The sequence below is a fragment of the Microcaecilia unicolor genome, chromosome 10, assembly GCF_901765095.1.
Source record: "Microcaecilia unicolor chromosome 10, aMicUni1.1, whole genome shotgun sequence".
Taxonomy (NCBI): domain Eukaryota; kingdom Metazoa; phylum Chordata; class Amphibia; order Gymnophiona; family Siphonopidae; genus Microcaecilia; species Microcaecilia unicolor.
In genome coordinates, this window is record NC_044040.1 from 121,424,394 (window position 1) to 121,439,801 (window position 15,408).

The 15,408-nt window shown below is 48.9% G+C and overlaps 1 protein-coding gene across 6 annotated transcripts in view; it reads left to right on the top strand.

Moving 5' to 3' along the window:
• CEP63 (centrosomal protein 63) overlaps positions 1-15,408 on the top strand; it is an 802,181-nt gene that overhangs the window by 102,159 nt on the left and 684,614 nt on the right. For all 6 annotated transcript variants that reach the window (XM_030217144.1, XM_030217149.1, XM_030217147.1 and 3 more), the window contains one exon: positions 1,252-1,316. In XM_030217144.1, the coding sequence (XP_030073004.1) occupies positions 1,252-1,316 (65 nt within the window). The remainder of the gene's footprint in view (positions 1-1,251; positions 1,317-15,408) is intronic.

Consider the following 15,408-nt stretch of genomic DNA (forward strand, 5'->3'; position numbering starts at 1 on the left):
GGCAACAGGCTTCTTTGGTGGCAGTTGCGCTGTTGAGATGTGGCATTGTGCAGAGAGGCAGGTTGAACTAGAGATTTGTTTGTGCTGTGGCAATGTTGAGGGAGCATGAAGTGTGGTGACAAAGTCTCAAGCTTGCTTCACTGCTTTTCCTCTTGCCACCTATGATGGAGGAGGATTTGGAAAGTCTGAGATGCTCCCCCTCCCCCCCTTGTGGTACTGTGAGCCTCAGTCACACATGGCATTCCTGCTTGATGACTGTGTATCAGATGGACAAACCAAATATATAAACATGTTTACCACTGTAAAACGTCAGTAAAAATGTTTTGTTTCAGTAAAAGGTTTCACACTGCTTTCTTCTGTCTGGCTTCTGCTCTGAGGAATTCAGTATCACTGTTTCTGAGGGTTGAATCTAATTTTAAACATTTAAAAAAGGACTTAAAACTCATTTTTTTCCCTAGCTTTCATTGATTCCCAACAGGAAGGGATGGTTAGCTATATCAGATGTCCTGGGCAAATATTACTGTAATTTTTTTCCCTTCTGTCTATGTAAACAAATTTGATATACATCTTAGAAGAGCACTATAACCAATATAAACTTCACAGTTTCCAAAGTAAATACTCATTTAGACCATGGAGCAGAGCATGCTGTAATGTTCATATTGGTATTTTCCTTGAAATACATACTTTTATGTACTAAATATCTTGTTCTAGCAGGACATTTTATGGAAGGCTATAGGATTGGTACAGTGATAACTTACAAAATAAGAAAACAAATGTGTGTATTTTATTTTAGAGGCCATGTTCACCTTGAAACTTAGTTATATATGCCTTCCTGTTGCCCTGCAGGCTGATAAAACGGCACCAGCAGGAGACAAAAAGCTGTTGTATGATGCTTGAAAGTAGGACATGTCTGACCTACTGCAGAGGAAATCCCCTGAGCATTTAGCTGCTGTTTGTCAATCTATTTATTTTTTAGACATCTGCAAGTTTCAGAAGTTGCTAGCTACAGTATAAGGATATACTACAATAGTTTATTTAAAAAAGAACAAAACAAAGCTTCCCCTTCCAGTATCATTTCAGCATGGAGTAACCTGTGATTTAGCACAATTTAGTGAGGTACTACTTTTATCTGGGATAATGATTATAAGAGGAGGGTTATAAAAAAAAAAAAATTACAGGATGTGAATGATGACAGCTTCTACATAGTTTTCTTGCTCTTTAATTATGGGGACTTATGTTCCTTTTTTTTAGCAAGGGGAATGTGATCGAAAGATGGAGGCGCTGCTGGAAGGGCTGCAGAAGCAAGAGTCAAGGGGGTAAGTGTGTTAGAGCTGTGTTTCTGCATATCCCCTACTGTATATTACAGCTGGCATAGACAGCGGTAGACTAAAACTATCAATTATTTTTCCAAATTATGGAAATATTTGAATTCAAATCTTCCTTCTGTTGAAACTATTCAAAGAAGTAATGTTGGGGAAAAAAAAGTATGATGGCTGTTCCAAGTGAGCAAACATCATTAGTCCCGGAGAAAGCTGGGGAATTTGCAGGCTGTGAAAACTTATACAGAAGCAGTTAGCAGGGTGGATATTACCACTAACCGATTAACTGTCATCTCTGCTCCTGCTCTGCCCATGGACCACCTTGCTGAAACAGGTGGGAAATCAGGAGACGAAAGGCAAATTTTGGTTCCAAACAAGGCAACTTTATTGCTAGCAAGTGAACAGCACCGAGTAGCCTCGGGACACTGTGTGTCATAAATCATCTGACACTTACATTTATACTTCCCTACTGGGCCTGCACATTTGGCCCCTTACACGTCACAACCGACATGCGCAGTAAACATTTGTAGTTCTTACAGTACAAAATTGTAGTCCCAGCACGTACACACGTCATAACACTGAAATGATACTGGCAATAAAAACGAAACTTAGCAGCTTATTCTTCACACACACAATGCTCCTTTCTAGCACAGGAGATAAGGTGCGGCTCAGGAATGCAGGGGGGTGTCAGCACCCTCCAAGGTCGCCTATTCAGATGGCGTTGCTACGTGCAAGCTGGTCTTGTATAGGCCTTGCAAACTACTGTTACAAGCTATATGTCTAATAGCCCTGCATTCTGTCTGTACATTAGTAAACAGCAAACTTCTTTTGTTAGTAAACAGTAAAACTGGATAAGGCACAAATGTCCAGTGCAGTAATAAGGTGTGGCTAAACAGCCAAAAGCAGAGGTAGAGTGCATAAGTAAAAGTCCATCAGTAGGCCCAAAAACATGAGGTTGTCCTGTTGCTCAGTAGTATGCATAGTATTCGAACAGTATCCGGCGGTCCACTCCTTCATTCCCCCCTTTTGATACTTGAACATCCATTCTGGTGGAGAGTATCACCTCCATGAACCCTGAAAAGGAAAGAAAGGACAAGGATAGTTAGCGAGGGAGGCAACAAGCGAGCCCTAAGCCCTTGCGCAGCCGTTGGTTGCTTCGCCGGGTTTGAGACGGAGGGCCCCTAGTGGATTCCCCCCCCCTTTGTAGCCGGTCTTGTGCTGGCACAAGGGTAATGGCCCATTAAGTGACTTAGGGGGTTCAAAGTGCACATCAGCCACAAGGTGCTTCGTCGTAAGCTTCATCAGACTGGGGAATGGGGGAGTACATCTGGAGAGCCATAAGCTGGGCAGCAGCACGGCGATCAGCGATGCTTTCCATGGTGGAGCGGAGACACCTGAAAACTAAGGGGAGAGACAAAGGTATTAATAGGCAGGACAGCAAAAACAGGCCACCCATGACGAGGAGGCCTTGCAGGCTCCCGGAGGTTGGGAGCCAGCTGGTGAGGGAGGAAGTCCAATCCCACGCACTGTTCCAGGTCTGGACGGGGACGTGGGCTAGTTTGACCATCCGGTCAGTTATTTCTCTGATGACATGGCTCTGGTCATCAATCTGTAAGCAGCAATTACTGAGGTTAAACTTGCCACACACCCCGCCCTCCTGGGCTAAGAGGTAGTCAAGAGCCAAGCGATTCTGGTAAACGGCGGTAATGAGTTTAGTGTTCTGTCGAGCTAGGATATTGAGGGCAAGGGCCGAATCGTTGGTAAGGATTTCGAGTACGGCCTGTAGGCGAATAATGCGATTCAGCATGTAGATAGGGGTGCGGTACCCGTATGTACCATCTTCAGCCCATGTGGCCGGTCCATAGTAATGAATGATACGTTCAGGCGGCCACTCGTTGTCCTTCCAGTCTCCAATTTGGACTTTGGGCTTGATGATTGGGAAAGACCGTTTTCGTCGGGCAGGGTTATCAGGCCCCTTTTCCACGTATAGGGGGATACCCAAAGTTTCGCCGACTTGTATGGGCAGAAGGAAAAAACTAGGTCGGACCGTGCCCAAGAGACAGGTACCGTACCAGCGGGTCGGGAGTTGTTCATAGGCCCTGCGTCCGCAGATATAGTAGTAGCCCGCCGGGGCTACCCACTTGAGGGAGGCGTTCCCTCCGTGTGTCCATGTCGTGTTCAAGGTGGGTTCTGTCCAGATAGGCTCTGGGGCGGGCAGGTTGTCCGTTTGCCACCAGGTCGTCCGGCTGCCATTATACTGAAGAACCCTCGTACAAGCAGAGTCTCCCACTGGTACAGAGTAACGCTTCGATGGCGCTCGACTAGCGCAGAGGGTACCTATGATATTTGTTCTCAGGGCCCATTCGTACGGCTTCGGCCGCTGGGGAAAGGTAATGTTGGTGGTGTTGAGTGCATCCCATGTTTGCTGTCGGATCTCTCTCGCTTCCCAAGGCCATTGTTCACCCATGTCGGTGCCTCCACAGACGAAACAGTTGGCAATTCCCAGGGAGAGGGCAATGTTTTCCGCCAAGTTGAGAAACATATTCCGGGCTTCTGGGGAAATGGGGAATTTAGTCTCAGTGTGTTCAGCACGGGCGATCTCATCGAATACGTCTTGGTAGCCAACGACAGTAGTCTGATAGTGCGTAGGAGGCTTAGTTTCGAGACTCTGATATATGGTAATATATGTCAACGGATCCATTCCTCCGCCGTCAATGCCGAGGCCCCACGTCCCTCTCCATGGCACGTCGTGTCCTCGAATGGGCCAGTCTAGGGACACATAGTTACCAGAACCTCGACGAAACTCGCCCAGGCCGGTGCATCCGGCATATCCTCCTCCCATATAAGCACATACTCGGTCCCAGCCCGAGGCTCGAGTGTCGCCGGCGCATGGGAGCCAAACCCACGGGGAGCAGCATCTCATGTCTGGACTGAAGGGGCAGACATACTTGTGGTCATTAACGTATGCCTCTCGCCAACTCTGGCTGCCACACTTGCGAGACCAAGGGTGTTTATCCATGGCGGCACAGACGTCGAAGGTTAGGGTTGCTACAGTTTGGATGCCACCAACAAGGATGCGAGTGGAATTTATGTAATACAGAATGCCATCTCCCTCAACTCCCGGAGGCCCGGCCACATACGCAGGGAGTCCAACGCTGAGGGTGACATTGTAGTATCTCGGCTTGGTAGGGCTATGGCAGATAGTGAGATTTCCTTGGAGGCATCTGTGGAACTGTTGGAGGCCATTCGGAGTGATGAGGGCACAAGTCGGGAGAAGCCGGCAATCGCCTTCCGGGGGCTGCGTCTGGTGAATGAGGGTAGTGACTAGGTGATATCCTCCCTCTATACGGTGGCGCACAAGACGCAAACATTCAGTGCAATTCAGGCTCAGGGTGGCAGGATAGTTCGGGACTGCACACAGGAGAAGGAAGATGGTCAGCATTATATATGTGGTGGAAGGTATCCGAGCTTTTGCAGCAAGAAGATAATAAGGCCCACGATGAAGGCTGCGATAAAGAGAGAGCCAAAAACGCAGTGGGTCCAGAAACTGAGTTCCTGTTGCTGGGCAGGCATGAATCTGGTGGTTAACGTCTTTCTTAGAGTCAGCCGTAATGGAGCGTCAGGATGTTGGTGCGCAGTCCAACGCTTCAGGGTGCTGCTAGTGGGAGCAGCAGGTTTCAGTCGGGTCCAATGTATCCACACTGGGCTTCCTGCAATTTTAACAGCGGTTGAGGTCGTTAGGAGAACAAGGGAGGGCCCCTTCCATTTGGGCTTTAGGCAGTCAGATTCATCCCACTCTTTTACCCAGACCTCGTCTCCCACCCTGAACCTGTGCGTAGGACTGGTGAGGACCAAGGGAGCTACTCTTTCAGTGTACTGCTGTATGTCTTGCACTACCTGGTGTAAGGCTCTCATCTGTTTCACTAAGGAACTCTCACCCTGTATCTGCAAGGAGTCGGGAAAGGAGGGTAGTGGTGGTGGCCTAGCATACATCATCTCGTAAGGAGTAAGGCCGGTAGCCTTGGGGGTACACCTAAGATGCAGCAAGGCCAGTGGAAGCAGGTCGGGCCATTTGGCTTTTGCTTCTTGGCATAGCTTGGCTAGCTGGTTCTTCAGGGATCGGTTAGCCCTCTCCACTACTCCACTGCTTTGGGGTCTCCAGGCACAATGCAACTTCCAATCGAGGCCCAGTCTGGTACTGAGCTGTTGTGTTACTTCGCTAGCGAAGGCGGGACCTTTGTCAGAGTTTATTTGCTTGGGGAGGCCGTATCTGGGTAGGATTTGATGAAGCAGTAGGGAGGTAACTTCTTTAGCCATCTCCGTTCTAGTGGGCTGGGCTTCAATCCATCCGGTGTAGGTACACACGGCGACGAGGATAGCTTTGTAGCCGCGCGCCGGGGGCATGTGTGTGAAGTCAATCTGGCACACGTGGAAAGGGCTGGTGCCTCGGAGAACATGTCCTGGCATAGGGCCGGGCCCCGTTCGAGGGTTGTTCCGGGCACAAGTCGCGCATCGGCTGGAAGCGTTCTTGGTCCACAGGGATAGTTTGTTGATGTAGTAGGTCTTCTCAAGTAAGCGCCCCAGGGCGTCCCTTCCCAGGTGGGTGCGGTCGTGAGCCTCCTTGGCCACCGTCCAGGCCAAGGCTTCGGGTATCCATATGCGCCCATCCTGTAATATCCACCAGCCATTGCGTGACTGTAGACCCTCTTGTTGGGCCCATTCCGTTTCTTGGGGGGTGTAGATAGGGGTCTCCGTAGGGAGCTGGACGACGAGTACGGGGTCAGAAGGGTGAGAGGAGTAGGGGAGCTGACTTGCCCTTTTTGCAGCGTCGTCTGCCCGCTGATTTCCCCGGGCGATAGGGTCCGTTCTTCCAGTGTGGGCCCTGCAGTGCATCACAGCCACCTTCTTCGGCTTCCATACTGACTCGAGTAATTGGCAGATCTCAGCGGCATTTGCAAGTCCTTTCCCCTCAGCTGTCAGAAATCCCCTCTCCTTGTACAAGGCTCCGTGCACCTGGAGGGTGAGGAAAGCGTATTTGGAGTCGGTGTAAATGTTGACAACTTTTCCTTCAGCCCACATAAGGGCTTTGGTGAGGGCAATCAGTTCCGCTTTTTGGGCTGACGTCCCGGGCGGCAGAGCCATAGCTTCAATCACATGGTCCTCCGACACGACGGCATAGCCAGCTCTTCGGATTCCCTCTATCACCTGGCTGCTTCCATCGGTGAACAGGGTGATGCCTCCTTGCCAGGGTTGATCCTTGAGGTCAGGTCTACTAGAATGCACAGTGGCCATTACTTCTTCACAGTCGTGGAGTGGCGATTCGGGGGCTGGAAGGAGAGTGGCCGGGTTGAGGTTGGTCGTGTCCAAGATCCGCACCTCCGGATTCTCGCACAAGAGGGCTTGGTATTTAACCAATCGGGAGTTGGTCATCCATCTGGGTCCGTGACTCTCGAGTAGGCCGCGGATGGCGTGGGGTGTGGTCACAAAAAGTGTTTGGCCGAACGTGAGTTTATTGGCCTCGTGTATCAGGAGACAGGCCGCTGCAATGCTTCGGAGACAGCCCGGCCATCCTCGTGCCACGTTGTCCATGCTCTTGGAGAGGTATGCTACAGGGCGTTGCCAGGTGCCGACTAGTTGGGTGAGGACTCCAAGTGCCAATCCCTTCTTTTCGTCGACGAACAAGTGGAACGGCTTAGTCACATCTGGCAGTCCGAGCGCTGGTGGGGCCGCAAGGGCATCCTTAAGGTCCTGAAGGGCTTTCAGTTCGCTTTTCTCCCACCGGAGATCTTGGCCCTCGAGTTCAGGCCCCTTTAGTTTGGCATACAAACTGTGGGTCAGGATAGCAAAATTGATGATCCAAATGCGGCAATATCCAGCGGCTCCGAGGAGTGCCCGTAATTCCTTCTTATTTGCAGGAGTGGGTTGGTTGCGGATAGCTTGGGTGCGGGGGGTACCGAGCCTTCGGGTTCCTTCTCGGAGGCGGAAACCCAGGTATTCGACTTCGATCTCGCATATCTGGGCCTTCTTGCGACTGGCCCGGTACCCCTGGGCTTCCAGGGTTTTCAAGAGGTAAAGGGTAGCTTCTGCACAGTCCGTGTACGTTTCACGGGCCACCAACAGGTCATCCACGTATTGGACGACCGGCCCATACTCGTCCTGATACGTCTTCAGGTCCTGAGCGAGTTGGTCGCCGAAGAGGGTGGGGGAATTCTTGAACCCCTGGGGAAGCCGGGTCCACGTATATTGCTGCTTGGTTCCCGTCTGTAAGTCTTCCCACGTGAAGGCAAACAACTTCTGGCTGTCGGCAGCAAGAGGGATGGAGAAGAAGGCGTCCTTCAAATCAATGACACTGTACCACTTGGTCTGAGATGGCACTTGGGCTAGGATGGAGTAGGGGTTTGGTACGAGGGCAACTATATCGGCTACCTGGTTGTTGACTTTCCTCAGGTCCTGGACGGGTCTGTATTCGGATGTTCCTGGCTTCTTAACGGGCAACAATGGGGTATTCCATGCGGATCTAATTGGTTTAAGGACCCCTTGTTGGAGGAGTTTCTGTAGGTGAGTTTGCATACTATGCCGAGCTGCATAGGGGATGTGGTATTGTCCTTGGTTAACCACTTGAGCATTCGGTTTGAGCTCAATCCAGATGGGGATAGCGTTAACGGCCAGTCCTCCTGGGTTCGCTTCTGCCCATACATCAGGCACCGCATCCATTATGGCTCGCCTCTGCTGGGCGAAAGGGGTGTTCTGGTCGTAATGGCAGTCGCCAGGTCCTACAGTTGGGGGAACGTGTAGTCTCCATTCTTCTCTCACTGGGCAGATAAGTGTTACTGGCCGATCTTCGAAACGAGCTTCCACTTCACCCGTGGTCTTGAACTTCAAGGTGGCCTGGAGCTTACAGAGTAGGTCTCGACCGATCAAGGGGACTGGGCATCCGGGGATGTGTATAAACTGGTGGGACACCATCGTCCCTCCAATCTGGACTTGGCGTTCCTTGAGGAGGGGGGCTGCCAGGGATTTCCCGGAGGCTCCCACAATTGGTATAGTTTCTTTCGTGGCTGGGGCTATGGCAGTGGTGATAACAGATCGCTGGGCCCCCGTGTCTAGTAAGGCCTTCATAGACTCTGTCCCCACCCGAATTTCCACCAGAGGGTCAGTGGGGACTCTGCCCTCCCGGTTCCTTCATGCTGTGCTATCTCGGGTAGCGTCCACAGCCATTTGCCATTCCCTCCGGTCATCCCGTCCTCTATCTCTTCGGCCCCTTCCCCGGCCTCGTCTGGGGGCCCCTGTATGGTCGCCCGTCTCCTCCTCCCTCTGCCGGTCCCATGGTTCCTCTTCTCTCGGGCTGTCCCGTGCCTCCTCTGGACAATCAGCCCACCAGTGTCCTTCTTTTCGACAATTTGCACACTGGTTACGTCCTAAGGGGGACCGTGCCTCTCTTGTCTTTCTGCCCCTCCCCCTTGGTCTAGGCCTCAGGCGTTCCTCCAGTACCGTGGCCAACACATCTGCCTTTTCCCGCATCCGCCTGGTCGATTCCTTTCGGGCCTCCACCTTCTCCTCCTGGTCGCGATATCCGAATACGCGATCAGCTATAGCTTTCAGTTGGCTGAGGCTCATCCCTTCGAACCCCTCCGTTCTCTGTAGCTTTCTTCGTATATCCGGTGCTGACTGGCTAACAAAACTCATAACCACGGTTGGGAGGTTCTTAGGGTCTTCGGGATTTATCGGGCTGTGCCTTCTGAATGCTTCCATAAGTCGTTCAAGGAAGTCCCCTGGACTCTCGTCCTTTTGTTGGACTACACTGTGGATTTTTCCCATGTTGGTAACCTTCTGCTTCCCCTTCTTTAAGGCGGCCAGGTACGCCTGCTGGTATCGGCGGATAAAGGTTTGGCCTTCGGCGGTTCGGTAGTCCCACGTGGGAGCAGCGATGGGCGCCTCCGTTTCTATTAGGTTCTGTAAGTTGGCATGGGCCGGATTCGCATCCCGGACGGCTTGTTCCATATTTTGTTGTAGAAGGCGGCGTTCTTCAGTGGTCAGGATGTGGGCGCTCAACTGCCTAAGGTCTGCCCAAGTCGGGTTATAACTGTATATAATGCCTTCCACCAGCTCTATCAACTGCTCGGGTTTCTGGTCGTAGGACGGCCCATGGAATTTCCAGTTATACAAATCGGCACTTGAGAAGGGAACGTGGCTGTAAACTGTTGATTCAATGGGCTGGCCCCCCCCTTCCGCCGGGTTAGGGGTATAGGTGGTGGACTGTCGAACTGGGAATAAGTTGGTGGCCTCCCCTTTCTTGCTCGCAGGGAGGGCATTTCGCGGACTCGATTGGGGGAACCGAGTAATGTTCTTCACAACCCGTTGACTCTTCCGTATGGTTGCGGGGCCGGGTGACTCGGGTGAGTCTGGACGGGACGTCTCTCCGGCCTCCGTCTCCGACCCGGAAGCCTCAGCGTTATCCGGCCCCTCCTCCAGGCTCGCGATGTCAGGGTATAACGGGGCATACGGCGGTGGCGCGATATCATCTTCGTATGCTTCCGCCGTAGCAAGTATCGGGGCCTTTGGGGGCTTCTTTTCGGGCAAACCCTGAACTTTCCCTAGGGTTTTCTTTGGGGGTCTCGTTCTAGAAAGTGTGTTGGTAGTACTAGGCGTAGTTCCTGTCTTGACAATGGTAGCAGGGGGCGTGGTCTCAGTGGTTTCTACGCTAGGGGCGGTCGGCCGTATGGGGGCGGTCCCTGCGGCCTTCTGAACGGCAGCGGTTGCCGAGCTTTGGAGAGCGAAGGCATGGGTCGGCAGGGCTTTAAGTTTGGTTTTCCGTCCCTTTCTCTGCTTTACCACCATGAGGGCGGCTTTTTCTACCTTCCGTTGGGCCCAAGCCGGCGGATCCCGGACTACATCCAACCATGCTTGGATGTACGGAATGTCCTCGGGACAGCCTGGGTTTCCCTCGACTATAACGATATTCATGACCGCCGCCACTTTTTCATACTCGAATGACCCTCCCGGGGGCCATTCAGCAATTCCTAGCCCTGGCCACATAAATTGACATCTCTGTATCATCCCGGCCCTGCTACATTTATCTTGGTCGAACACTTCGCTAAAGTGTTCTGTCATTAAATCTAACGGTGAAGACCCACCCCCGCCCATCCTAACCTGAGTGCCAAAGGACAGGTGACGGACAGAGGGGGAAAAGGGGCGGTGGAGGAGTAAGGGGTCTCGTTCCACCAGATACAAAAGGGTCAACACTCGGCCTGACCAGGACGCGGTCGCCCGGCCTGGAACTGCAAGCCCATTCACACACTTTCATACACCACAAGAAACCCCCCCGTTCGTTCGCCGCTCGGTTTCGTCGCCAGAGCCTAGTGAGTTTCGGGACCTAGTCGTATACCAATAGTCCGTATTAGTCACTGGCTAAAAGAGGGTGATCACGCCTCTTCTTCGGTCCTTACTGGGCCGGTCACTACGTAGAGTATACTCGCCTGTCCGCCGTGTTCGCAGGCCGCGCCGTCGTACGCGCCTCTCCAGAGAGGAAAAAGAAAAAGGAAAAGGTGCCTTGCCAGAACCACACAGCCCCCCCTACAGTCAGGCAGAGTTGATCGACCCTCCTCCGGGAGATGGACGCTGAAATCAGCGGTGGCCACTCACCACCTTCTCAGGTGGGGGTCGATGACCCGATCCGACCGCAGTGGGGGAGGGGAAGAATATAATCCGATTCCCCTTTCTACTTCTGTCCCATCTGGGTCGCCAATGAAACAGGTGGGAAATCAGGAGACGAAAGGCAAATTTTGGTTCCAAACAAGGCAACTTTATTGCTAGCAAGTGAACAGCACCGAGTAGCCTCGGGACACTGTGTGTCATAAATCATCTGACACTTACATTTATACTTCCCTACTGGGCCTGCGCATTTGGCCCCTTACACGTCACAACCGACATGCGCAGTAAACATTTGTAGTTCTTACAGTACAAAATTGTAGTCCCAGCACGTACACACGTCATAACACTGAAATGATACTGGCAATAAAAACGAAACTTAGCAGCTTATTCTTCACACACACAATGCTCCTTTCTAGCACAGGAGATAAGGTGCGGCTCAGGAATGCAGGGGGGTGTCAGCACCCTCCAAGGTCGCCTATTCAGATGGCGTTGCTACGTGCAAGCTGGTCTTGTATAGGCCTTGCAAACTACTGTTACAAGCTATATGTCTAATAGCCCTGCATTCTGTCTGTACATTAGTAAACAGCAAACTTCTTTTGTTAGTAAACAGTAAAACTGGATAAGGCACAAATGTCCAGTGCAGTAATAAGGTGTGGCTAAACAGCCAAAAGCAGAGGTAGAGTGCATAAGTAAAAGTCCATCAGTAGGCCCAAAAACATGAGGTTGTCCTGTTGCTCAGTAGTATGCATAGTATTCGAACAGTATCCGGCGGTCCACTCCTTCATTGCCACTTACTGGATAGTGTTGCTGAATGTCCACAGATAGGCCCCAGCTAAAGCATTTATCCCAATAACTGTGGAAAACAACAGAGCAGATCAGTGGAAAATCAACATAAATTTATTGATGAAATAATAATAATACAAAGCCCGACACAGGCCATCTTTTGCCAATAGGGCTGCATCAGGAATACAAGGAAACAAATAAAATACAAATAAATATAAATTTAAATATGTAGATCAAAAATTAATAAAAACTCAGCTGATAAAATATTAACACCATGACAGGAAATGATGTGACTGAATAAAGTATGTAAGTACATAAAACAGCTGTATAAGAGATAATTATATAAACAATGAAAAATGTATATACAAAGTTTTCATGTTCTCATCGGTAAATAACAAACATTAATATTCTTTTCTATACCAATGCAAAATAATACAATTCCTCTCTATACCAATACAAATATATATATATATATATATAACAATATGTAAAGTGAATATTCCTCTCTATGTCAGTGTAGACACTATAAAAAACATATTAGCAAGGTAGTCCAAAGAATACATTTACAATATTTAAACACAAAATAAAATAAATTAAATAATATAAAATAGTGAAAAGTATGTATGCTAATAACATTGAAAAGGGTGCAGCGAAATGTGATGATAATACCAAATAGGACACACACCTACTTACTCAAAGATCCTTATTGTCAATATTTGAACATGTGCAAACTAGTTGTCATGACTAAAACGGAGAAAAAAAATCAAATAATAAAAGAGAAAAAATTACAAATAAGAGAGAAAAAAAACGCAAGTGAACTTACATGTATAGGAGACAACAAATGTATCCTTTGAAGCGCTAGGTTAAAAAACAGTCAATAGCCTAAGTCAAAACAAAAAATATAAATAATTAAATAAGAATAAACTATTATCGGCAGACAACTTCAGCAAAACTGGCTCCTGACGACTTCACAATCATTGCCTAGTTCACACACCCGATCTACCTCAAAAAGCTATATCAAGATATTATGAATGAAGCAAACTGGTCAGTGGGATATAAATAGAGCGCCATATGTCCATCAATGACGTTGATAATTGACTCCTAACAAAAACTGTATGCATACAATAACATAGTAACATAGTAGATGACGGCAGAAAAAGACCTGCACGGTCCATCCAGTCTGCCCAACAAGATAACTCATATTTGCTGCTTTTTGTGTATACCCTACTTTGATTTGTACCTGTGCTCTTCAGGGCACAGACCGTATAAGTCTGCCCAGCACTATCCCCGCCTCCCAACCACCGGCTCTGGCACAGACCGTATAAGTCTGCCCAGCACTATCCCCGCCTCCCAACCACCGGCTCTGGCACAGACCGTACAAGTCTGTCCAGCACTATCCCTGCCTCCCAACCACCAGTCCCGCTTCCTACCACCGGCTCTGGCACAGACCGTATAAGTCTGCCCAACACTATCCTCACCTCCCAACCACCGGCTCTGGCACAGACCGTACAAGTCTGTCCAGCACTATCCCTGCCTCCCAACCACCAGTCCCGCTTCCTACCACCGGCTCTGGCACAGACCGTATAAGTCTGCCAAGCACTATCCCCGCCTCCCAACCACCAGCCCCGCCTCCCGATCTTGACTAAGCTCCTGAGGATCCATTCCTTCGGCACAGGATTCCTTTATGCTTATCCCACGCATGTTTGAATTCCGTTACCGTTTTCATTTCCACCACCTCCCGCGGGAGGGCATTCCAAGCATCCACTACTCTCTCCATGAAAAAATACTTCCTGTCATTTTTCTTGAGTCTGCCCCCCTTCAGTCTCATTTCATGTCCTCTCGTTCTACCATATTCCCATCTCCGGAAAAGGTTCGTTTGCGGATTAATACCTTTCAAATATTTGAACGTCTGTATCATATCACCCCTGTTTCTCCTTTCCTCCAGAGTATACATGTTTAGTTCAGCAAGTCTCTCCTCATACGTCTTGTAACGCAAATCCCATACCATTCTCGTGGCTTTTCTTTGCACCGCTTCAATTCTTTTTACATCCTTAACAAGATACGGCCTCCAAAACTGAACACAATACTCCAGGTGGGGCCTCACCAACGACTTATACAGGGGCATCAACACCTCCTTTCTTCTGCTGGTCACACCTCTCTCTATACAGCCTAACAACCTTCTAGCTACGGCCACCGCCTTGTCACACTGTTTCGTCACCTTCAAATCCTCAGATACTATCACCCCAAGATCCCTCTCTCCGCAGATAAACTTATCTATACTTGTATACAAAGGTGCATTGGACATCTCGACTCACCTGCAGAATGTATTGTACGGCAAAATGTCGAATAAAAATAAAATTATTTCAAATGAATATCACACTATATAACTTCAATATCCAACGGAAGGAGAAAGATTTATCTCAACTTCTAAAGACGAGCCATAACCGACTGCCCGATAAAGTACAAATTACTTCAGAAGGATGGTAAAAAGTGCCAAACAGAGCTTACCCCTCATGTAGGAGCCGACATCAATCAGTGCTGAAACATTCTTCAACATCCGACCCGGATGTTATATAAGTTAGTCAAGAGGTCAAAGTGCAAATCAATCCAAGAAAATATAATAAGATTTCAATGACTGATACTGATGGTCAGAGCAAATTATCCAATGATATGATGTGTGGTGATATATAAACTAAAAAAAAAGGGGGAAACTAAAAAGAAACGATAGCAAAACGTAGTACTATGGTATTTTAATGATTTTAAGTTTTTTTATATATATTTTTACACATGTATTATTGTAGTGGGTTTAGTTTTATTCGACCTGCTGACATCATAGATGTTATCATTTCTTTGTAGTTTCCCCTTTTTTTAGTATAAAGGTTTTGAAAGTATCTGCTGTTCAGTCACTCGTACTTAAATGACTTAAATGGAAGAGGGCGTGGCAGTGCTCATGGTTAAAAAAACTGCGTGCAGATGTGTCTCACAGTTTCAATAAATCTTTAAAACATTCCAGAATTAGAGGATAGAATTATGTGACTTTCAAGAAATTCTTTCATTTAAAAGTTTAAAAATTTGCTATTTTTATTTCTGCAGTTTTAAAATACTTCCATAGTGGAATATGGCTTCCGAAATATAAAACTTAGTTCCTTGTCATCAAGCAGATGAAGCCATTACGTATGAGTTGTGTCCATCAACCAATAGGGGGAGATACAGAGCACTCAACTTTTCACAGTGCCTCATGGCCAGCCAGCTCCACTGCCTCTTCAGTATTCTCTATCTCCCCAAGCAGGGTGGCTGCAGCTTCTTCGAGCTCCATCAAAAATCTGCCTGGGGGTGGCTCCTGGCTTGCCAGTTGTTAGCCGGGGTGTTAGAGGCTATAGCAGCTTCACTTTGAAGGCACATAGGTCAGCCCTTTCCCTGCCTTACCCATGCCCCCATGGATGTGGATATATTAGCTTGCTTTTCCCTGTCCTTTCCCACTCAGTGGATGCAGGCACATTGGTTCGCCTTTCCCTGCCTTTCCCACTCACCTGAGCCTCCGGAGTTCTTATTACCTCTGCTTTCCTCACAGCGTTAAAAAAAAAAGTGGAACAGAGGTTTTCCTTTGATTCTTCTATGGGACCAGAGCTGTGATACTCGGTCCGGTGAGAAGAGT